The following is a 24,996-nucleotide window of genomic DNA, read 5'->3' on the forward strand; positions in this document are numbered from 1 at the left end:
ATGAGATTTCAACAATTACTTTTTGTATTTTTAATTGTTATGATGAGTCTTCTTCTTATCAATGGACAGAGACCAGGTAAGACTTTGATATATTTGTAAGAGTAACTTGTTTTTATGCCTGTTGTTGTTCATGAGTCTCTGAGCATGATTATGTTTATGTTGAAAATCTCTTAGGTGTGCTTGAGGGTACTGGGGTTGTGTAGGACTTCAGAAGTATTCTTTCTATCTTGTTAGGTCCATTATTTGGATATTTAAAAAATTGCGGGATATTAAAATGATGGTAAATATTTTACCACTATTTTTCTAATGTAAAGACCCCTTAGCTTTTGTAGATATGTTGTTCTTACAAGTAAAAAGGAACGGAAATGTTTGGTCTATTATAGATTTTTAGGTAAAATGCAAATCCCAAGCAATTTATTAAAAGAGCATGTTGCTGGCTGCAATGGGTCAATGTTAACTGAATTCACAGCATATAAAAATCATAATGTGGCAAATTGTAGATGAATTCTTAAAATGGATCAATAGCTATTATTTCCAGTTATATAATTTGATGTGTCACTTAAAACAAGAAAGTACAATTTAGTATTATTAAGCTAATAAACCCAAAAGTGTCAAAAATATGTATGGTCAAGATAAATATTAATTTACTTGACATATTTTTCAAAAATGATATCATTTGCGTTGTTCTTATCCAACAGAAATTTAGTAAACAGTTATTTTAATGTGCTTTTACTTCAAAACCAAATATCTAAGGTTTCAAAGCACTGGCAAGAAAAAATATTAGGACGTTTTCTGACTCAGGAACAAGCAATCCTAAATATAAATAGAAAGGTAGTTATATTTATATCCAAATATGTTCCATTATTCACTTGATAATGTAATTCTCCATTTAGGACAGAAAATGGTAAGTAACTGGTTAAAAAGTCAGTCTCTGCCTTTTAGTTAATCAGAAGTTTGATCACTGAGGTTATTTCAAATGGAATCCCCTGGTGTGCCCTTTTACATACATAAGAAAAATGTTCCTAATTAGAAACTCAGAAAGCATTCCTTCTTAATGTTTACAGCAATTGCTATTCAAACCATTTCTACTTTTCTGAAATATGTAACACCTTGGATAATGTTCTTGTAAAACATTTGTGATTAATTCACTACATAAAATAAAAGGTCCAGGAGCATTTAGGAAGAAGACGTGTAGAAGGAGGAGGATATTGCTATAAACATGAACTGCTGGGAATATACCTTGTGTATTTGCATCACATTAATTTTTTATATCATAATCACATCTGAACAAGTAGCAAATCACACTATAGTTTGAATTCTAAATATTCTCTTGCATCCCCCAGACTAAACAACAGTTCATTTTCAGAAAAATGCTCCTAATACTTCTCTTTTTATCCCCTCAGCTAATTTGGCAATGAGAAGAAAACTACACAGACTCAGCTGCCATCAGAGGAGATGTATGCCTCTCCATTCACGAGTGCCCTTCCCCTGAGGTATTTCTGATGGAAAATAGCTTTCCTACATTTAGGCAGCATTCCAGACTGAAAATAGGTACCAAAGAATGTGTATTCATATTTTGTTACAGGTGATAATGCTTTATGGTAATGTCAGTGTAAGAGATGCATGCTAACAGATGAAAGAGTGAAATAAGCTGGAGGGGACCAACTGGGGGAAAGGGGAGACATATGTAATACTTTCAACAATAAAGAATTATTTAAAAAAAGAGTGAAATGACATGATGATTAAAAATAATTTAATGGGATAGATGAGGAAAATCTTGATAATAGTTGAATCCGAATGAGAGTTATATGGGGATTAATACTATTATGTATGTTTGACCATTATTATTTAAATATCAGGCACCAGGATAATATAATTATAAAAGTATCTATTTAAATATGTGTTTTGAAAAACATTTAATAGCTCCTTAGTTATCCGGAACAAGTATATTTCCCATTAAGGCCACTGTGTGCTTCAGCATATGGGTGTATTTGCCCAACAACACTAGGTGAATGATGTGCTAGCCTCAATATGCAGTTTATTTTTCCTGAAAATATTTCTTTTCATCTGTAAAATCAACTTAATATTAATGGCACAGCAACTTTACAGCCTCACTCACAGGACTGGTCGTGATGGTTGCATCTTTAAGGATAAATTCCAAATAGATTTTTGCTCCTCCCCCTTCTTTTTCATTGAAAAAAAAAAAAAAAGATAATTAAAAGACCTATGATTTTACACCACCACCACCACCAGTAATACCATCTGAATCACTCAACTTCAAACACTGCCCAAAGTTTAAGTTATTTCATACCAAAAATAAATAACTTGGCATTCCATTGTAATTATTTTAAGCTAGTTAAGTCATTAAGTATATTCTTCCTTTAAAAAAATGCCATAGAAATATTCCTCGGCTGGTTAACACATAGGCAATTGCTGAATTTGCTTATTTAGTTGACCAATAGATTGTAGTGTTTATGGCATTATTCATGAAAGAAATATACCTATTGTTTAATATGTGGTTTTCAAACCCAGTGAAAGTCCTGAGTAGAACATTAAAAGAAGGAAGAGCAATTCAGTAATGAGCATTTCACTAGTAAGCATTTATCATGAGAACTAAGACAAAACGCCAAGTTCTCTATGCCTGTAATCTATAACAAATTACTATTGCTATCAACATTTGAAAAATAAATTTGGTGGAAGAATCCATAAAGATACAATAAGTTCCTGAGAAAACAATTAGTAGAGGCTCAAACATGCTTTAAAAGGATTTTATTTTTAAAGAATCCTTTGCTGTGTGTTAATAATGCATTTCTCTCTCACATCTAAAAATTAATGGTAAAATTTGTGCTGAGGAGGAGTGGAGAAGTTCAAGATTTTCCCAGCACTCCCCCACAAATAACAAAGGGGAGAGGAGCTATTTCACAATAGCAAGGGAATTCCTGCATATACAGAGCAAGATACCTTACATAACTGCGAATAAAAGCCCTTAGTTAGCCGCAGGTTATATTGGCTTTCTCTACAAACCGCATGCCATAAAAACTAGTGTTTCAAGTAAACATGATAGAGTTGGGAAATTTGAATTGTCAAAGTTAAGGAAAAATTCTGACCTACAAACCAAATTTGTAAACCAAAGGGAAATTTCAGTGGAGGCCATATAAAACATTTAATAATAGCAACCCTTTATAAAATTAGGCTGATTCCCTTAAAGAACTGCTCAGCTTACAGCATTCATTTTGTCAGTGTTTAGACTAGTCCTACATTCCAGCCACAGTTCTTTGAAGAAGATATAAAAGCCTTATTTTGGAATCCAGAGATAGTATAAGAACCAATGCAAGATAAACATTAGATAATTTTCCAAGATCTTGCTGAACCAGTGTTATCACAAGTGCTACCTTCAAATTTGGTAGCACAATTCTCACTGTCCTACATCTTTGCACGCTTTTTATATATCTTGCAACAAAACATCTTTGACAACTTGTATACTGGGTAAAGGCACACTAGACTGAGGTAGTGGAACTCTGAGGCAGAACAGCCCTTTCATTTATTCCCCTCTGTTTCCTGCACGCTTTAGATAAAATCACATGGGGCTACTTGATTCAGTTAGGGTCAAGTAAAAGTGTAAAAGAATAGGTAAGGTAAACAGTTAACCGGAATTTTTCCAGATTAACCCTTTACAATGGTTTAGACTTTCAACTCACTTAATAGGAACGTTCTACTACCTTGAATATCAACTTTTTCAGCTCCTAGAGTCCTCTTCAGCGATCCTCAGTAAGATTTCCTAACAATTAAAAAGAAATAGACTTAATCAAATAGAAAACCTACGCTGCATACAATTCATTTTCTTGATTTTTATTTTTTTCTCACAGAAATATTTCAGCATAAGTGAATTAGAGTGGAGGAAAGCAAGAGAAAGGGTGTCAGGAATGCCAAGCTTACAGGTTAATATGAGAGCTAGAGTGGAAAATGGAGTAGGGTTTTAGACTCTAATGATTTGCCCTTTCCAACAGTGAAATCTTACTACAGTAATACTTTTATTTAAATGTGTACTTTAGATAACTACATACCCTATTAGTACATGCTCCATCTAGCTTTTTAATAATTATAATACATTTTCATGGTGTAAAATTTTTTCTAACAGTATGAAAGTATGTAAAGTCAAAATCTTCCCACTCTCTTGCCCATTTTCACTTACCAGAAGTAATGCTATGAAAAGAAATTTGGTCAAGTTACCTTTTATAAATTGAGACCAGATAATATTCTCTTGCCCCTGTTTTTTAAATTTCTTTTTAATTTATTGGTGTGCCATTGGTTAACAAAATTATATAGGTTTCAGGTATACAATTTTATAATTGCTATCCTTGATTACCATTCAAAATGTCTTGTTCTCTATTTTCTGCCTTATTCTTACCTCTCAAAGTTATGGACCTCCTACTTCCTTGACCTGGCCTGCCTCCCCTTTCTTTTCACAAGTGTCCTATTGTTTTGGCCCTTCTTGCTCCATTCTGCCTTTTTGGCTGAACTGAAAGCCAACTTTGCCTTCAGCACAGAATCTCCACTTTAGCAGGGCTCATCTCATCAAGTTTAAACCTTTTCCCCGCATAGGGTTCTCTTCAAATCCCATTCTCTATATGAGCCCACCCTGATCCAATTAATGTAAATGAACACCTAAAAGTAAATTCTTCAATTCCTCCCACTAAAATATTTCTCCTGTTTTCTCAAGATTTGGAGAATTGTAAAGATACCATATTTAGATGTTTACTATGTAAGATACCATATTCTATGAAATACACATGTTACTGTCTCAATGTAATTATCTGAACACAGTGCCCTAATATTTAATTCTAGTTGGCTTACCAGGATTATCATTTCTACCTTGAAATATTTTAAAAATATGTTTTTATTGATTTTAGAAAAAGAAGAAAGGAGAGGGAGAGAAAAACATCAATGACGAGAGAGAATCATCGATCAGCTGCCTCCTGCATGCCCCACATTGGGGATCAAGCCCGCAACCTGCGCATATGCCCTGGCAGGGAATCGAACCAAACCATGACCTCCTAGTTCATAGATCAATGCTCAAGCACTGAGCCATGCTGGCTAGGCTTGAAATATTTATTTTTCAATGTTCCCTTCTCTTCATCTCGATTACTACTGTCTTAGTGCCTGTTATATCTCCCCAGCATGACTTCAATACTTTAACTGATCACTCCAGCCTCCAGTTCTGGTTCTGGAAAGTCTATTTTTATCATCTGATCTTTCCAAACTAAATCCAAGATTAAAATCCTTATGTGTCCCTGTAGCCTTCAGAAAATTAGAACTCCCATATTTAACAAAAAGCACCTTACAAATTGTACCTCTTCAGCATCATCTGTCACCGCTTCTCCCCCTCCCTCTCCCAAAGGGAATAAGAAAGAATTGAGACTGTTTTAGACTTTCTGGTCATATAGCTCACTCACTGGTGATCATTGGTAAGCCACTTATCCTTTCTAAGTCTCCCTCCACTTCCAGACCCGTAAGAGGGAGCTAGCAATGGTACTGAACCTTATCATAAGCATCCCTAGCACATACTAAGTGCTAAATAGATAGTGGCTAAAATTTTTATTATTACCATTACTTTAAAGTCAATCAATTCTTCACCTCTTGCTGCACTTCTGCCTTCAATGTCCTTTTTTCTTTCCTTCATTATCAATTCATCCTTCAAGAAATCTTACCAATTGTTTTTGATGCCCACTTTTTCTCTCAGCACCATTTGTGTACTTCTGTCAGAGTACTTGACTCACTGCATTATAGTAGTAATGTGTTAATAACTGACTGCATTCTTCCCCTCTGCCCTCAGTGTGCTGTAAATTTCCTGAAGGCAGAAGGCAGAGTGTGGTGTTCTGACTTTGTTAAATTAACATTGTTAAGTGGAGCACCCAGAGTACAGAATGGTAAGCCTTAATTCAACAGCTGACTAGAGATAAATTGCAGTAAAGTATTACTCATGGCATGCCTGGAGGGGCCAAATGGGGAGGCCAAGGCAGAATGGAGACAGCCAGCAAAAGCAAGAGCTAAAGATAGGGGGCTGGGGCACATGCCTGTATTAGAGTTTGTGGATAGAGTGTGTTGGCATTCCTGAACTAGGGTTGGATTGGTAAATTCAAATAAAAAGAGATGGGTTTTGGTAAGTACCAAAAGGGTCTTATCTAAGAGATACATAAAGTATACTTGCCCTAGGAGGCAGGGGAGCCTATTGATCACAAGGGCTGTTGGAGAAGTCAAAATCAGGAACTTACATTTGCTTGTGACTCTGTGACTGCTGTCCAGGACATGTATTTGTATAAGGGAGCTAGTCTCATCTAAGGTCTTTGCAGGCCTCTAAGCCAAACAAAAGGAATGCTGAGGCAGCAGTAACATGGAGTAGCTTACCTAAACTATCAACAATGGCTGTATTTACCTTTGTATCTTCAGCCAAAAAAAAGTGCCCAAAATATAGCAGGCATTCCACAAATGTTGCTAAAAGAAATGAAATGAGCCCTGACCGGTTTGGCTCAGTGGACTGAAGGGTCCCAGGTTCGATTCTGGTCAAGGCATGTACCTTGGTTGCGGGCACATCCCCAGTTGGGGGTGTGCAGGAGGCAGCTGATCGATGTTTCTCTCTCATCGATGTTTCTAACTCTCTATCCTTCTCCCTTCCTCTCCGTAAAAAAACCAATAAAATATATTTAAAAAAAAAAAAAAAGAAGTTCACACTTTCCCTTAAAAAAAAAAAAAAAAGAAGTGAAATGAAACTTTTATTATTTTAGCATTTAAAACTTGCCATCATTAGATCCCATCACACATTTTCATCTTTTTATCTCCTAATACTAACTGCCAAACTGAACTTTGATTTCCTATCTCTGCTGGAAGTGTTTCCTCCTCCAGGAATTAATTGCTTCCTTGATCTCATCAAATTATAACACTTTCCATCCCCTGGGGTTCTTTTCAAATCCCATTTTCTATACAAGGCCCACCCTGATCCAACTAACGTAAAATAATCTTCTACTCTCTTAACAATCACAGCATTTTAATCAGTAGGTTTTATTTTGTTTTTTACCACCATATAATTTTTTTAAACCAAAGCACAGGAAACAAATCCATTTTATTTATTTTCAGTAAGTTTAAATCCTTGAGGGGTACAGCATTACACAGATTCTGTGTCCAATGGCCTTAGCAGGAAGGTGGCTTCTGAATTTAGCAAGAACCATGCCACTGTTTCCATGAGCATGAGTTACCTTTCCCCAGATTACTCTGGTTTTGTTTGGTTTGCCACCAGGAGTCACTGTGTTGTACTTAGATAGAATTCTGTTTCATCTCCAGCATAAACACCTTCAATTTTTAGAAGAGCTGTGTGCTCCCTCTGGTCCCGGAGACCCCGCTTCTAGCCAGCAAAAATGGCCTTGGACCACAGCCTTCCATAGTTGTCCTTATAGAAGTCCTGTTCCCAGCAGGCCTCCATAGGGTCCAAGATGGTGGAAAAATACCACTATATTTTTAAAAGCCATTGATCATATTCTTCTTTTTTGTTTGTGTGATAAGTTTATTTGGGCCAGACTGTTGACAATTATCATATTCTTCTTTATTTTGTCAAATTTTATTCATATTTGAATGTGAGCACATTGAAGATAAGATAGGGCCCCTAAAGTTTAGAGTATACATCTTTACAGTGTGTGAATGGCCTGAAAGTAGCGTTAAGTATAGGGGATTCCTTCATGGGCTATAATATCTGGTATATCTTCCTTAAAATTAAACAGAAAATTATTGTTTTCTCAATCACAGTCCAGTGTCCAAAGACCCTGCTCAGAGAAAATCCCTAAAGTTTTTAATTTACTGATAAGATAAAACTTTTGTATAAAGATTATGATGCCTTAATGATAATATATATTATGTATTGAATATAAAAAATATAGTATAGTTGTTATGTTAATAAATGCATATTTCTGCATATGTACTGATGTATATGATGAACTAAATCCTCATTTCAAAGTTTTCTTCACCTTGGAAACTGATTTTCATTACAAAGTCTGTAATAATTCTTTCTGCAAATATTTACTTAAAGTAGCAGCTCCCTATCAAGTTGTTCAGGGGTCTAAAATTTCTTCTTAGCATAAATCTTTTGTCTTTACTTTGTCCTCAGTTGTGTATTCAATTAGTGACCTAGACTATTCGGTTAACTTTATTATTATATAGCAATAATATATTTGAGCCCTGACTGGTCTGGCTCAGTAGATAGAGCATCGGCCTGCGACTGAAGGGTCCCGGGTTTGATTCCAGTCGGGGGCATGTACCTTGGTTGCGGGCACATCCCCAGTGGGAGGTGTGCAGGAGGCAGCTGATCGATGTTTCTCTCTCATCGATGTTTCCAACTCTCTATCCCCTCACTTCCTTTCTGTAAAAAAATCAATAAAATATATTAAAAAAATAAAATAATATATTTGAAAAATACATTATCTTATATAATAAAAGGCTAATATGCAAATAGACCAAACGGCGCTATGACGTGCACTGACCGCCAGAGGACAGGCGCTTAACACAGGAGCTGCCCCCTGGTGGTCAGTGCGCTCCCACAGGGAGAGCGCTGCTCAGCCAGAAGCTGGGCTCACAGCTGGTGAACGCAGCAGCGGTGGCAGGAGCCTCTCCTGACTCCATGGCAGCGCTAAGGATGTCCAACTGATGGCTCCCGGACTGTGAGAGGGCGCAAGCCTGGCTAAGGGGCCTCCCGCCTGCCCCCCCCCCCTGCACAAATTTTATGCACCGGGCCTCTAGTTCTTATATAATAGCAAAGGAGTATTTATTGCTTTTTAGGTGACTTAGAAAAAAACAATCATTCTTAATTAAGTACTTCAACATTTTTTACTTGGATGTATTTTTTGTTTGTTTGTTTATCTTTATTGTTTAAAGTATTACAAATGTCCCCTTTGTTGCTTTGTGTGTTTTTTCCCATTGAACCTCTCCACCCCATACCTGCCCCTTCCAGGACTACACCACTCTATTGTCTGTGTCCATGGGCTATGCATACCAGTATATGCATATAAGTTCCCCAGTTAATCACTCCCCTCCCACTCCTCACCCCACCTTCCCTCTGAAATTTTTCAGTCCACTGCCACTATTGCAACCTAATAGGCTTTCCAGAATATTGACCCCCTCTCTCCATATCCACTGATTGGTCTTCTCTAGTCTTCCCTTTCCCCGCTAAGATTCTTTATTATTTTATTTATTTATTTATTTATTTATTTATTTATTTATTTAATATATATTTTATTGATTTTTTACAGAGAGGAAGGGAGAGGGATAGAGAGTCAGAAACATCGATCAGCTGCCTCCTGCACACCCCCCACTGGGAATGTGCCCGCAGCCAAGGTACATGCCCTTGACCGGAATCGAACCCAGGACCCTTCAGTCCGCAGGCCGACACTCTATCCACTGAGCCAAACCGGTTAGGGCTATTATTGTTGTTTTAATCCTCACGTGAGCACATTCTTAGAGAGAGGAAGCCTAACTACTGTCTACTTTGCACCAAACTCCTCACATCCACTTTTGCTCCTCTTTTATCTATTCCTCATATTATAGCTTCATACAGCTTAAGACCCTTTAGTGATTTCTCATTACTCTTAGGATTAAAATAGAATTTTTGCCTTAGCCGGTTTGGCTCAGTGGATAGATCATCACCTGTGGACTGAAGGGTCCCAGGTTCGATTCTGGTCAAGGGATTGAGGGCTCCAGCCCCAGTAGGGGGCATGCAAGAGATAGTTCAATCAATGATTCTTTCATCATTGGTGTTGCTATCTCTCCCTCTCCCTTTCTCTCTGAAATCAATAAAAAAATATTTTAAAAAATAAAATAAAATAGAATTCTTTTTTTTTTCCTAATCCTCACGGAGGATATTTTTCCATTGATTTTTAGAGAGAGTGAAAGAGAGAGGGAAAGACAGAGGGAAATATTGATATGAGAGAAACACATCAATTGGTTGCCTCCTGCAGGAGCCCAGACCAGGGCCAGGGCCGGGAGGAACCTGAAATCAAGGTACATGCCTTGACTGGAATTGAACACGGGACCCTTTGGTCCACAGGCTCTATCCACTGAGCCAAACCAGCTAGGGCTAGAATTGTTTTTCTTAAAAAATATATCTTTATTGTTAGAAGTATTACAGATGTCCCCCCCCCCTTTTTTTCCCCATCAACCCCTTCTACCCTCTCCCCTGCATCAAGTCTTCACTGTACTATTATCTGTGTCCATAGGTTATGCATATAAGTTATTTGGTTAATCTCTCCTCACCCACCCACCAACCCCCACCTTCCCTCTGAGATTCAACAGTCTGTTCCATGCTTCTGTCTCTAGATCTTGAAATAGAATTCTTAATGTAACCTATAAAACTGCACAATCAAGCACTTCTCTACCTCTCCAATTCTATCTGACTCACTGTGGCTATGAGAGTTTACCAAAGGTGTCCTGTTCCTTTTCAGGGCCTTCACACATTATCTTCTCTGTCTAGAATCTAGGATAGGCTTTTTCTTATCTTTACTTAGTTATTTCTACTCAATCTAGACTTTAATCAAATGTCACTTCATTTGGGGTTGGGGTGGGAGGAGTGCATGTGCATGAGTACCACATACAACTTTTCTCATTACACTGGCCCAAGTAACTTTGGGAGGGGACTTTGAGGTTTTTTGGTTTCATATTTTATTTATATTGAAATTGTGTTAGAGCTTTCAACTTTACATTTACTCCTCATTTTTCTCCAACAGTAACATTTTTTTAATCTTCACTCAAGGATATGTTTTTATTGATTTTACAGACGAAGGGAGGAGATGAATATCTATGTGAGAGAGAAACATCAATTGGTTGCTTCCAGTACCCACCCCGACCAGGGATTGAATTCACAACCTGGGAATGTGCCCTGACCGAGAATCAAACCCTTGACTCTTCAGTGCATGGGACGATGCTCCACCCAACTGAGCCACACCAGTTAGGGCAACAGTAACATTTTATGTATACAAAAATTGTGTGTGTGTATGTGTATGTCATACACACATATATGTATGTATCTTATATATATGTATGTATCATATGAAATGTGGAATGTATTCATTACCTTGCCTCTTTACAGGTCACTAAACTTAGATGCATTTATTTGTAGATACACAGATAGTTGTTTTGAATGACTGGTATTTCATTGTATGGACAGCCTTAATTTATTTAACTTGACTCTATTGATAAATACTTATATTTTATTTATTTTGAACAATACCATCTTTCACTTACCATACTGTTTTCAAGGTCAATCCATGTAGTAGCATGTATCAGTACATAATTCTTTTTTAATGACAATAAAATTTTATCATATAGAAAAATCATATTTTGTTTATCCTGTCACCTATTGTTCTCATTATTTGGCTATTAAGAACAGTTCTACTAAGAACATTCATGTGCAAATTTGTAATATATGCACAAAACATATATTTTCAATTCTCTTGTATATATTCCTAAGGCTAAGAGTTAAATTGCTAGATAATATGATTTTTCTTTTTACAAAATGTTTTTATTGACTTCAGAGAGGGGAAAGGGAAAGAGAAACAGAAATATCAATTGACTGCCTCCTGCATGCCACCTTCTAGGGATCAAGCCCTGACCTGAAATTGAACCATGACCTCCTGGTTCACAGGCCAACCACTGAGCCACTCTGGCTGGGCTGTAGCAATTTTTTAAGCTGAGACTGTGAATCCTCCAATTTTGGGATTCTTCAAGATTGCTTTGATTATTCTGGTTCCCTAGAATTTCCATATGAATGTTAGGATCAGCTTGTCAATGTCTGCAAAGAGCCAGCTGTAATTTGGATAGGGATTGTGTTGAATCTGTATATAAATATGGCAAGTATAGTTATGTTGGCAATTAAATTTTTAAATCTATAACATGGCATATATATTCCCATTTATTCATATCTACTTTAATTTCTTTCAACAATGTTTTATGCCTGGCTGGTATAGCTCAGTTGGTTGAGCATTGTCCTGTGCACTGAAAGGTTGCTGGTTCGATTCCCAGTCAGGGCACATGCCCAGGTTGCAGGTTCAGTCACTGGTCAAGGTAGGTAATGGAGGAAACCAATCAATGTTTCTCTTTCTCCCTCTTTCTTCCTCCCTCTCTAAAATCAATAAAAACATTTAAAAAAAACACACACACAAAATGTTTTATAATTTTTATTTTTTTTAACATATTTTTATTGATTTCAGAGAGGAAGGGAGAGGGAGAGGGAGAGAGACAGAAACTTCAATGGGAGAGAATCATGATCAGCTGCCTCCTGCATGCCCCCTACTGGGGATTGAGCCTGCAACCAGGCATGTGCCCTTGATCAAAGTCGAACCCAGCACCCTCAGTCCGCAGGCTATTGCTCTATCCACTGAGCCAAACCAACTAGGGCTGTTTTATAATTTTTAGAATGCAAGTTTTACACATTTGATGTTTAATTTATTCCTAAGTGTTTTATTCTTTTGCTGGTATTATAAATGAAATTTTCTTCATGTCATTTTTAAGTATTCATTGCTAATCCTATATAATAAAAGGCTAATATGCAAATTGTATATTACCTTGTCTCTTTACAGGTCACTAAACTTAGATGTATTTATTTGTAGATACACAGATAGACCACTCGCTATAATGTGTGCTGACCACCAGGGGGCAGCACAAAATGAAGGAAGGCCCTGACTGGCAGCCAGCAGCTGGGAAAAGGAAGGCCCGGTTGGCCCTAATCGCCGGCCAAGTCTAGGGACCCTACCCATGCACAACCGGTTGACCAGTTGCTATGATGCACACTGACCACCAAAGGGAAGATGCTCAATGCAGGAGCTGACCCCTGGTGGTCAGTGTGCTCCCACAGTGGGAGCACCACTTAGCTGACCTGACAGGGCACCAGACATAGGGCTCACGGCTGGTGAGCGCTGCTATGGCAGCCCCAGCCTCTCCTGATCGGGACTGACTGGGCATGAGCCCACGGCTGGCATAGCAGGCAGGCACAGCGGGGCCCGGATGAGCTGAAGTGGCAGGCGGCGTGGGACTGCCAGTTTTGGCCCAATCCCCGCAGGCCACGCCGAGGGACCCCACCAGTGCACGAATCGGGCCTCTAGTAGATATATGATTAATTTATGGCTGTTGATCTTATACCCTGTAACCTTAATTAAATTATTGATTCATTATGTTCCTTAGGATTTGCTATGTACAAGCATGTTATATGCAAGTAGCGATAGTTTTACTTCTTTCTTCATTTCTGATCTAAATGTATTTTATTTCTTTTCCTTGCCTAGCAGTCCTAACTAGAACCTCCCATACAATGCTCAATAGAAGTGGTGAGAACAGGCATCCTTGTCTCAGTCCTTATCTTACATGGAAAGCAATCTGTCTTTCACTATTAAGCGTGAAGTTAACTATGGGTCTTTGTAGATGTTCTTTATCAATTTGAAGGGGTTCCCTTCTATTCCTAGTGTTGAATGTTTTTATCATGAAAGAAGAGTGTTGGGTTTTATTAACTGTTTTTTCTTTGTCTATTAAGATTATCGAGCGTTTTTGTCCTTTATTCTATTGAAATTATGAAATTTTCATAACTCTGCCTATTTGAAAAAAATAAGCATGGGTAAATTAGTGTGCTGGATTGCATTTCTTATTCTGATATGTTCTTTTTCCTTTGCTTTTCAAATATAGATCTTCTTTTACTGACTTCACCCGGTCTGCCAGAAGAAGAGGATTGAAGGAAAAATACCCACCCACACAATCGTGTGCTTGCTTGTTCCTATATGAAAAGGAATCCTTTGAAAGGACCTGGGATATCTTATTAGTTTCATAAGATTCTCTTCTGTTTTCTTTTTAGAGGGAAAATAACATGAATTGAAAAGCAATTACAGTCTGAAGCACAGTTATTACCTGCATAAAAAAATCTCTCATCTTTTCTGCACATTATAATTCTTACATGGGTTAGCAAGAAAAATACTTTGTAATGTCTTTGGACTTTTGAATAGTAAAAAGTGCAAGAATATAAAATTTGGCTTTCATAGTCCTATAATCCTCAAAAATATTAAAATAATGTTGTATATGTTTGAATGATTATTTTTTAAAATGCTAAATCTGGAATCAATTTCAAAGACTATTTGGCTTTGCAGAAGAGAAAATAATTGGTTCATCGGTTACTTATATAAAAAGACTAAGAAAGAAGCTATTAATTGCTACCAGTTTTATATTATAGCCTTTAATGTTTATGAAAGAATTTTTATTTTGAATAATATTCACTTAAAGTTGTAAAAAGACGTTTGAAATACTGATTGTAGCTCATTTTATTTTAAAACTGAAATGTTCATTTCTGAATCTTTTTCTCATCATGTAATTACAAGAAGCCAGTGTTTGATTTCCTTTGAAGTTCTGTTTATTGTCCTTGATTCACTTGTATACCAGTAGTTTCTTAAAAGGCTCACTTAAAGTTGACATTTAAAATATAGTTATGCCAATGAAGTCCCAGCTGGACAATATCTAACATGAGTGTTCATCATTCTGCTAGGCTCTGTTGTGGTGCTGTTCAACCTGTGGTGGTGAGACTTGTTAAAAAAAAAAAAATCAGAGGAATTTAGGAATATGAATGATTACCCAACAAGGACAGTACCCTGTCTAATTCTGAATTGTATGGATAATTAGATGTTCCCAAATTATTGAATATGCTCTTAATTTGTATTTATTGAAAGACTGTTAACTCGGTGTCATAACATTTCTATTATTTTGCTATAAGTTAATTCAGGTATAAAATTTACAAATTCATATCATGATTAAAATTTTTACTTTGTACAAAAGTAGGAGGAGCCATAAACTATTAACTTTTATTGTGCAAAAATAAAAGGTTGGGATTGATAAAGAACCTGATATAGAAATTCTGACTTCATGGAGTTTATCTCCCTTTCATAGCTTATTAATGATGTATTTTAGAATGGAAGGTGCTTGTAAAAAGCACTGTGAATAAATTTACATACAAACAAAAGATGTTTCCTAAAATGTATTGCCTCTTATTTAAATTAGATATTTGGGGAAGTTCTAAATTATTTTCTGGATAAATTATAATTCTTCTACACAAATGCATTTTAGTAGAAACATAAGCTATTATCAATTATCTTTATGTTTAAAACATGTACTTATTGATCTGTTTATATATTTTGTACAAAAAGAAAAATAATATATAGTTCAGATACATCTACAAAGTTAAAATCCACCTATACCATTGTAAAGTAATGGTTATAGATTTCTGCTCAAACCACTTAAATAATTGTGCAATAAAACACCCAGTGAGCCCTAGCTGGTTTGGCTCAGTGGATAGCGCATTGGCCTGCGGACTGAAGAGTCCCAGGTTTGATTCCGGCCAAGGGCACATGCCTGGGTTCCGGGTTCAAACCCTAGTAAGGGACCTGCTAGAGGCAGCCAATCAATGATTCTCATCATTGATGCTTCTCTCTCTCTCTCCCCTTCTCCCTTTCTCTATGAAATCAACAAAGAAATATATTTATTAATAATAATAATAAAAAAAACACCCAGTGAGCCCTAGCTGGTTTGGCTCAGTGGATAAAGCATTAGTGTGCAGACTAAAGGGTCCTGATTCCAGTCAAAGACAGATGCCTGGATTATGGACTCAATTCCCAATAGGGGGCGTGCAAGAGACAGCAGATCAGTAATTCTCTCTCATCATTGATGTTTCTAACTCTCCCTCTCCCTTCCTCTTTGAAATCAATAAAATCCTATATAATAAAAAGGTAATATGCAAATTGATCCTAATGGCAAAAGGACCAATTGCTATGACACACACTAACCACCCGGGGGCTCAATGCAGGAGTTGTCCCCTGGTGGTCAGTGCACTTCCACAGGGGAAGGACCACTCAGCCAGAAGCTGGCCCATGGCTGGCCAGTGCAGCAGCGGTGGCGGGAGCCTCTCCCACCTCCGTGGTAGCACTAAGGATGTCCGACTAACAGCAGGGAGCAGGCCTAAGCCGTTAGTTGGATATTCCCCAAGGGCTCCTGGGCTGCCAGAGGGGTGTCTGACTGCCAGCTTAGACCTGATCCCCTGGGAAGCGGGCCTAAGCTGTCAATCAGACATCCCCCAAGGGGTCCTGGACTGTAAGAGAACACAGGCCGGGCTGAGGGACCCCCCTGAGTGCACGAATTTTTGTGCACCGGGCCTCTAGTGTGTGTGTATACACACACACACACACACACACACACACACACACAAACACACACACATATATACTGAGTGGCCAGATTATTATGACCACCCCATCAGTACTTCGTTGACACTTCCAAAAATACTGAATATTGAAAACTTCTTAAGCAAATACTCTCAAGGTATTATTATTATTATTATTATTATTTGCATAACTAATTCACTTCATTGTGATGGGGTGGTCATAATAATCTGGCCGGTCACAATAATCTGGCCACTCAGTGCATATTAAAAAAACACAAAACTCAGTGATTTGAGTGTCTAGTTGTCCTTAGTTTGTATAAGAAATGTTCAGAGTACAGAGCACAGCATGATAGAAATGTTCCCTGACATTTATTTGTATTCCACTGTTTGTTCCTTTTAATTAAAGCATTTTAGACTGAACAGCCTTATCATGTATCCTGCCACAGAAGATTTTTAACTTAATTCTAGATTATCAGAGTAAGGGCAAAGATTCTCAAAATCTATAAAAACTCAACAACCAGTGGTTTGTATGCTGAAAGTGCATAACAGAATAAGTCCATGACAATGGAATCATATTTTACTCACTGGCAAGGTGGAGCCATAGATCAGAGGCGTGTCTAATATGTGTACTTTAAACTTAACCATCTTTATGATTTGGTGTTTTATTATTTTTCTATTAAAAGATCTTTGTAATAGCTAATATTTTCAGAATACAAAAGAAAAGAGATTTTACATAGTTTAACCAAGATCAGCGGTAATGGCGCCACCCTAGCCTGGGGCTGTGAGGAGAGTCAGTAAAGTAGAGCAGATGGAGTGATAGACCAAAGAACGATTATAAATTTTGATCCCTTCTTTCTTGGCTCAGTTCCTTCCAAACTCTGAAATAAGTTTTTGGTCCTATTCTTGCATCATTTTCACTCTCCTTTGAAAACCCAGGACTAAAATGAGTAGGTAAAAAATATAAGGGTGTGCCAAAAGCCTTAGTAATAAAGATTAGTAATATTTTTACAGCATTATTGAAAAAGATAAAAATCAAGTAGGATGAACAAAATACCAAACTTTTAGGGGGAAAAATTGGATCAATTAAACCATGTTATAGCCTGAGGCAAAAGGAAAAAATTAGTAATACTAATCCTGTCACTAATAAGAGCCTTATTTTAGGCATAGTGGAGGCTGAGTTCCAGCCTTTTGATTTTTCCCTTCTTCTCACTTCCCAAAATGACTTCACTCCCTAAACTCCCTAGATCTTATCCCATTTCTCATTTTTGGCTTCCACCTGGGAGAGTGTTCATGGAAAGAACACTGAATTCACCTGACTGGTTTGGCTCAGTGGATAGGACGTCGGCCTGCAGACTGAAAGGTCCCAGGTTCAATTCCAGTCAAGGGCATGTACCTTGGTTGCAGACACATCCCCAGTGGGGGGTGTGCAGGAGGCAGCTGATCGATGTTTCTCTCTCATCGATGTTTCTAACTCTCTATCCCTCTCCCTTCCTCTCTGTAAAAAATCAATAAAATATATATTTTTTTTTAAAAAAAGAAGAACACTGAATTCTAGCCCTGGCTTTTTACAGCTGAGTTCACATCTTACTATAAATTCAAATGATTGGATTCCAAGGAGTCTTGGTTAGAGCTAGTGAGGTTGATAATTGCTCTACAGAAAAGTCCTATCAGTTTCATCTGGAAGTTTGTCATCTGAGTGTATACTTAAGAACTACCTACAACTATCTCTTATACTATTAGGATTATTATAATACTCTATTTTTAAAAATAATTTTATTGATTTAAAAGAGAAAGGGAGAGGGAGAGAAATAGAAACATCAATGATGAGAGAGACTCATTAAACGTCTACCTCCTGCATGCCCCACACTGGGAATTGAGCCGGCAACCTAGGCAGGTGCCCTGACCTAGAAATGAACCATGACCTCCTGGTTCATAGGTCGATGCTCAACCATTGAGCCACATCTGCTTGGCACAATACTCTATTTTTGCAAGTTCTTATACCTCAGATTAACTGTTTTGTGGCACTTGCTAGGTAAGTGACTGTGTAACATTCTAAGTATTTTTGTTTGTTTGGATTTTGAGAATATGTTTATTAAAGCTGGAGACAGTGAAACAAGGAAGGGCTTAGGATAGACGAAGCAACAGGAGAGAGCCTAGGCAGTGGTGCTTTGGCTCACTGGGAAGTCAGAGAAAAGGGGGCCTTGGAGACAGGTAGAGGAGGGTTAGCTGTCCATTGCTCCCCTGGTTGCAAGTCTCATGGGGTCTCTCAGAGTCTAGGAGATGCACACCTGTGGGGAAAGAAAAGGAGGAAGAGTAAGGCTTGAGCATGCTCCCAGGAGGAGGAGCACGCCTTCTAACTTTTTAACTTTAATGGGTAATAGTAAAGGAATATTTTAGTATGCAGCCATTTCTTGGTTTTCCTATTTTTAATGTAATGCTGCCTGGTAGAATGCATCAGTTTGTCAGTTTTCACACTATTTTATTTTCTCCTCCAGTAGGTTGTGGACAATGTGTTTCATAACTCAAATAATGTTAATGCTTAACTAAATACAACTTGCATAAACTGAGCCATATGTGGGATGAGAAGTTCAAATATTGCACTAAAACAAAGCAAAAATATTTCCAATTATTCATTATTTGGTAAACTTTTAACAACATTAGCTTTGAAAAATGAAAAAATAAATTCTAAAATTGGAATTTGACATACATATATATACACACACACACACACACACACACACACACACACACACATATATATATCTAATCTAATAAAAGAGAAACATGCAAATTGGCTGCACCTCTGCTACACCCCAAGCCACACCCACCAGCCAATCAGAGTGACTATATGCAAATTAACCCAAAGAAGATGGCGGCCAGCAGCCACGGAGCTGGAGCAAGCAGGAGGCTTGGTTGCCCCAGCAATGGAGGAAGCCAAGCTTCCCACCTGCCTTGGCCAGCTGTGGGCTCTGCTCAAGGCAACAAAGTTTCAATTATAGAAAATAAATAAATCCCAGATACCTGCTTCCAGCCAGCCTCCAATGGGAGCTTGGGTGGCTGGGGGCTGTGGCCAGCCTGCAAACAGCCATCAGTCCCTCACCCAGGATGGCCACACCTTCATGGGGTGAGGGTCCCCACTGGGGGGGCTTGGCCAGCCTGCAAACAGCCATCAGCCACTCACCCAGACTGGCCAGGCATCCCAGCAGGACCCCCCACCCTGAAGGGGGTGTGACCAGCCTGAAAACAGCGCTCAGCCCCTCACTCAGACTGGCCAGACATCCCAGTGGGACCTACACCCTGATCCGGGACACCCTTCAGGGCAAACCAGCCAGCCCCAACCCATGCACCAGACCTCTATCCTATATAATAAAAGGGCAATATGCAAATTGACCCTAACAGCAGAAAGACTGGAATGACTGGTCACTATGACACACAATGACCACCAGGGGGCAGACGCTCAATGCAGGAGCTGCCCTCTGGTGGTCAGTACGCTCTCACAGGGGGAGCTCTGCTCAGCCACAAGCCAGGCTGATGGCTGCCAGTACAGCAGTGGTGGTGGGAGCCTCTCCCACCTCCTCAGCAGCACTAAGGATGTCCGACTGCAGCTTAGACCTGCTCCCTCCTGTCAAGTGGACATTCCCCAAGGGCTCCCAGGCTGCCAGAGGGATGTCTGACTGCCAGCTTAGGCCCAATCCCCCAGGGAGCGGGCCTAAGCCAGCAGGTGGTCATCCCCCAAGGGGTCCCAGACTTCAGGAGGGCACAGGCCAGGCTGAGGGGACCCCCCACCCCCCGACACCAGTGCACAAATTTTTGTGCACTGGGCCTCTAAAATATATATATATTCATTCTTCCCTCCGATGAGATTGTGCACGGCATTGTATAAATTATAATTTTTATAGTTCTGTTTTTAAAGTATCTGAGCCTCTCTTTTTAAATTATTCAGGGTTTTGTTGTTGTTTAATGTAAAAAGTGCACTTGTTAGAAAGGAAGGGAAAGGAGGCGGGAACAGAAGAAAGGGCCTCAGCCTCTGCAAAATAGTTTCCTGTAATCCTGGGAGGATTGAGTATTCCTTTGCCCATCTTTAGAAGAGGAAACAGACTTAGAAATGAGTACCTGGTTGGTTTGGCTCAGTTGATAAAGCGTCAGCCTGTGGACTGAAGGATGCCTGGTTCAATTCTGGTCAAGGGCACATGCCCGGGTTGCCTGCTCTATCCCCAGTAGGGGGCACACAGGAGGCAGCTGATCAATGACTCTCTCTCATCACTGATGTTTCCACCTCTCTCCCCCTCTCCCTTCCTCTTAAAATCAATAAATAAACACACACACACACACACACACACGTAATTTTTTTAAATTAAGAGTAATCTAAAATCACAGCTGGTAAACTGATATATTTGGGACACAACTCCACATGTCTTCCAAAATATGCTTTTAACCACTATGATATAAGAGGAGTTTTAAATTTTTTTACTAAAACCACATATTTCGTAATGGAATAAAAAAAGTTTCCTGACCTGCAACCTGAAAATGTGTATGATTCAATTGAACAAAGTTTAGATTCATTCCCTCCCAACCAAAGCTTCCCTCCTTTTAAGGAAACTTAAAAAGTATTTTTTGTTTTAACTATTTCTTGTTTGTTTTCTTCTTTTTATGCTTTAACTATTTTTTAAAGAGAAAAACAGTACATATATAAACTAAAATCCCTTTTTGTTTGTCATATTTAAGCAGAATATTTCAAACTACTCTAATAATGGTATGGGTTTTCTTCTTTTGGGAAGGTAGCAAAATTTTGCTCCAGAAACTATTTTTTGTCTTTGCCAAAAATTAATTTAGCATAGGATGGTGTGGGAATCATAATTTCACAAGCCAATAGCATACAGGATATGCTATTAATAAAGCCAAATATGCTATATTAGTAAAGCCAAATAGAAAAATAGCATACTCCAAACAAATGACAGATTAATCACACTATTTTTCCAGGCAAGGGGAGGTGAAGGAATGAAGTCTAAATTTCATATGAAGTGTGTCTTTTTTAAAAGGAGGAGGCACTCTGAGAGTCAGCAACCACCAACCAAAGGGCTGATTTCCAGGTGGCAGGGTGGAAGTAAAAGATCCCTGTTGCTAGAGCATGTTGCTAGGGTATAAAGACATCAGTGCTGGTAGGTGGGCTTACCTCTTTCACCAGGTTAATGTGGGTTTATCAACAATGTCTTCAAGGAGTACCTCCCCAGGACAGGAGCAAATGCCCCAAGGATCTTCAGAGAGTTTTTAGGTTAGTGAATAGTTGCCTCACCCAAACCAAAACTCAAACAGTCCTCACAAACTCTCAGTATTTATAGTCTAAATGTCCCCTTGCCATAGTGGCTTTTCATGTGTTCTTATGATAATCCCCCAGCGGGTCCCCACAGAAGCTGGGCTTCGGACTGCTTATCAATGACATAGATATGCAATGATGACATCCTGGCACAACTTACTTCGTTCTTATATCAAAGCCACTTTTTTCCCTTCGTCATAAACGAGTAGATTAAAACAACTTCACATAAGTCATAAACAAGTGGCTTTAAAATCATATAAACCAATACACAATATAGCATCAAAAGAGCCAGGGAGAGGGGAGGGGGAGAAGAAACTTACAAATGATATAAAGCAAAAGGTGACACACCAGCTCCCTCTAAATCTCCCTTCTGCCCCAAGAGGAACAGAAATAGACATTTTTAGATGAATTTATAATGTGTATGTTCATATATACATACATAAATAAACACATTTTACTTATTTTTACACTACATTTACTATGCCAGACACTGTTCCAAGTGTTAACTTGTGAAAAGTCATTTAGTACAACTCTAAGAGGCAAGTTGTACTGTTATTGCCCCCAATCTTTTTTTACTAGATGAGAAAACAGGCACAAAAAGATAACCTGCCAAAGGGCAGAGCTTGGATTTGAACTCCTGGGAGCCTGATTCCAAAGCCAGGCTTTATCCACTGCTCTTTAGCTTCCTCTCTACATGCAGCAGGACCTAGACTGGTTGTGTGTACACATACAGATACACATCCACATGCATGTTTCATGCTACATTTTAAGTTTATCAGATGCCCTTGAAGACCTTTACCTATCAGCATGAGGGGCAGGAAAGAGAGCGCAACTGCTAACACAAGAGGGGGTATTCAGAGACGAAGATTACAAAGCATCTCAGAGAGTAACAGGCCTGAAAAATGGCCTGAAAAATATTCCTTAGCTAAGAAACTAGATCACTGGTCAACTTCGAACAGTTTCCGTTTTTACAGGAGGAGTAGGGATGAAAATAAGATTGCTTCTGAGCTAGTCTTATAGGGAAGAAAATGATTCTTTAAACACAATGGATCCAGAGGAAGAATCCAATGTAGAACAATCAACTCATTGGGGTAATTAGCATCCAGCAGGTAGGCTGGCTACATCCAGTTGAATTATGCTATACCCTACAAAGCACAGCAGCCTTTCAGAATTCAGTGTCACAACCAAGGGACTCCTGTCTTGAGCAATGACTCATATTTTTGTAGCTTATAGTAACATATACTCACCCTACAGTAAAAGAACAAACAAAAAGAGAGGCAGTTGCTGCCACCAGCAAGTCAAAAGGTTTAGACGTCACGTCACAACTTTATCTATTGTGGAGTCTCTAATTCACACCAGTATTTAACTACTCACCAAGCACTACTTCTTGGACTTCTTAAAGGCACCAAAAGATCTGTTTTCTGAATTGTAGCTAGTAATCCATTCAAATTTCAAATTTTATTACAGGCAGACTTTGCTTTATTGTGTTTCATAAGTGTTGCATTTTTTTTTTTTTACACAAACTGAAGGCAAGACCCTCCACCACCAATAAAGATTATTTTATTGCAATACTTGCTTTATTACATTGGTCTGGAACCAAACCCATATCTCTGAGGTATGCTTGTATAGCCTTTAACTATTTAAAATGCTCCACGTGTTTCCTTTAAAGATCAAAATCCTCAACTTTGCCTAAATGGTCTTGCAGCAGCATTTTTTGCTTATCTCATCAGCCTCACAAAAGCCGTTTCTAATCTTTTCTACTTCCCGCACCTCACTTCCCCTTGAGGTGTCAGCCAAATCAACTTCTTTTAGTCAGTCCCTCAAACACCAAGTTCTTTAGAGTTAAGAGCCTTCTCACTGGCTCTTCCTTCATCCTTGAAGACTTCCATCCGCAAATTTGTCCAGTTCGCTCAAATTCATTCCTCAAATTTTACCTTTAAAAATATGTTGTTAATCCTCGCCCGAGGATATTTTTTCCATTGCTTTTTAGAGTGGAAGGGATGGAGGGAAAGGAGAGGAGGAGGAGAGAGAGAAAGGAAGGAAGAAAGAAGCATCGATGTGAGAGAGAGACACACATGGGGTTGCCTCCCCCATGCACCCTAGAAATCGAACCTGCAACCTCGCTATGAGCCCTTGACAGGGAATGGAACCAGTGACCCCACAGTGCCCAGGCCTACACTCTATCACATCTACCAGGACAAATTTTACCTTCTTTTAAAATGTTAGCATTAAAAATACTAGCATTTTATTTATTTTAGCACAATATACTTAAAATGTTATCATTGTGTCATGTAACCAACACAAAAACTCAACTTTCACCTTAAATGTCACGTCCTCAGAAGATCTCAGAGGTGACGCGTGGCATAATTCCGCGGGGTGGGGCCGACCCACCCACTCATCCACTGATAGGCAAACTGACCCATCGGGCGACTGTCCCCACTTCATTTCCAGGTTTACCGCCTCTTACCAACCACCACAGGCCCAGGGAACCAGCGCCTCCACCCCCGGTTACCCATCCCCTCGTGTCTGAGAGCAGGAGCGGGTGGCGGTGGCGGCTTTAAAACCAACCTGGGAACCTTACTTCTATCCTCAAGTTGCTCCGGAAGAATCTGGAAAGCCTGCCATTCTCTGGGAGTGAAATGGCCAATTCCAGCCAACAACTCCAGACACCTGTGCTCCAGTTCTCTTCCCGCGCTTCCCCACCCCCCACCCCCACCCCCCCTCAGAGTCACTGCGCAGGCGCGTGTCTATTACCTGCCCACTTTCAGGGGAACCGCCAATCAGCGCACAGGCCCAGTGTGCGCCCCGACTGGGAACCCCCGACACCCGACACCCGACACCCGGTGGTTGGTGTCAGTCCTGCGTTGCACTGGGTTCCTGCACCGACTCAGTCCTGGGCCGTCAGCGGGAGCCTGCAGCGCCGGGCGGCTGTCTGGGGCGCAGCTGAGCACAGTGGAGGCGAATGGGCGCCAGAACTCGAAGTCACGCTGGTCCACGAGTCGGTCTCCTCGGCCTGGCAAAGATCTTGTGAAATCTACCGTTCCCAGACCTGTGGAATCAGAACATTTAATTAACGTTTAGTTAATTAGACAAGGAGATTTTGATCTGAACAATAATTTGAGAATTGCCATGTTATCGCCAAAGAATGGCTGTGGTTGGTGGAGGAAAGTTGGGGAGGAGAGAGGATAAGGGGGGGGGGGGGGGGGCGAAGGGAGTAGTAGCCACCATTGGAGAACCCTACATTGTCCTACATTACCTCCACCTCTTGGCCAATGTAAACATCCCTTAGTCCTCCCAGAGATCTTAGTTAAGAATCATCATTACAAATTCACAGATGAGCTCGGTTAGGCAAGTCAAGAATCATCCCGTATGGCAATGATTGAAACCGGGCTAGCAAGCTACCACAGTTTTTTTGTTTTAGGTTGTGTTTAAGCAGTGGTTCACAAAGTAAGGTTCGAAAGGCCAG

General features: G+C 39.3%; 1 protein-coding gene and 1 pseudogene across 2 annotated transcripts; one reads left to right on the forward strand and one right to left on the reverse strand.

Annotated features, from left to right (window-relative positions):
• APELA (apelin receptor early endogenous ligand) lies at positions 1-14,401 on the forward strand (the record flags this gene model as incomplete). The annotated part of the gene is made up of 3 exons (XM_081091750.1): positions 1-76; positions 1,404-1,493; positions 13,705-14,401. The coding sequence occupies 2 exons, from the start codon at positions 1-3 to the stop codon at positions 1,490-1,492; spliced, it is 165 nt and encodes a 54-aa protein (XP_080947876.1). The 3' UTR covers position 1,493; positions 13,705-14,401.
• Positions 7,137-7,474, reverse strand: LOC308520241 (large ribosomal subunit protein eL33-like; annotated as a pseudogene). The gene has a single exon. The product of its transcript is annotated as a large ribosomal subunit protein eL33-like (transcript).
• Positions 14,402-24,996: the final 10,595 nt, after the last annotated feature.

This window comes from Myotis nattereri (assembly GCF_964212035.1).
Source record: "Myotis nattereri genome assembly, chromosome: 5".
NCBI lineage: Eukaryota > Metazoa > Chordata > Mammalia > Chiroptera > Vespertilionidae > Myotis > Myotis nattereri.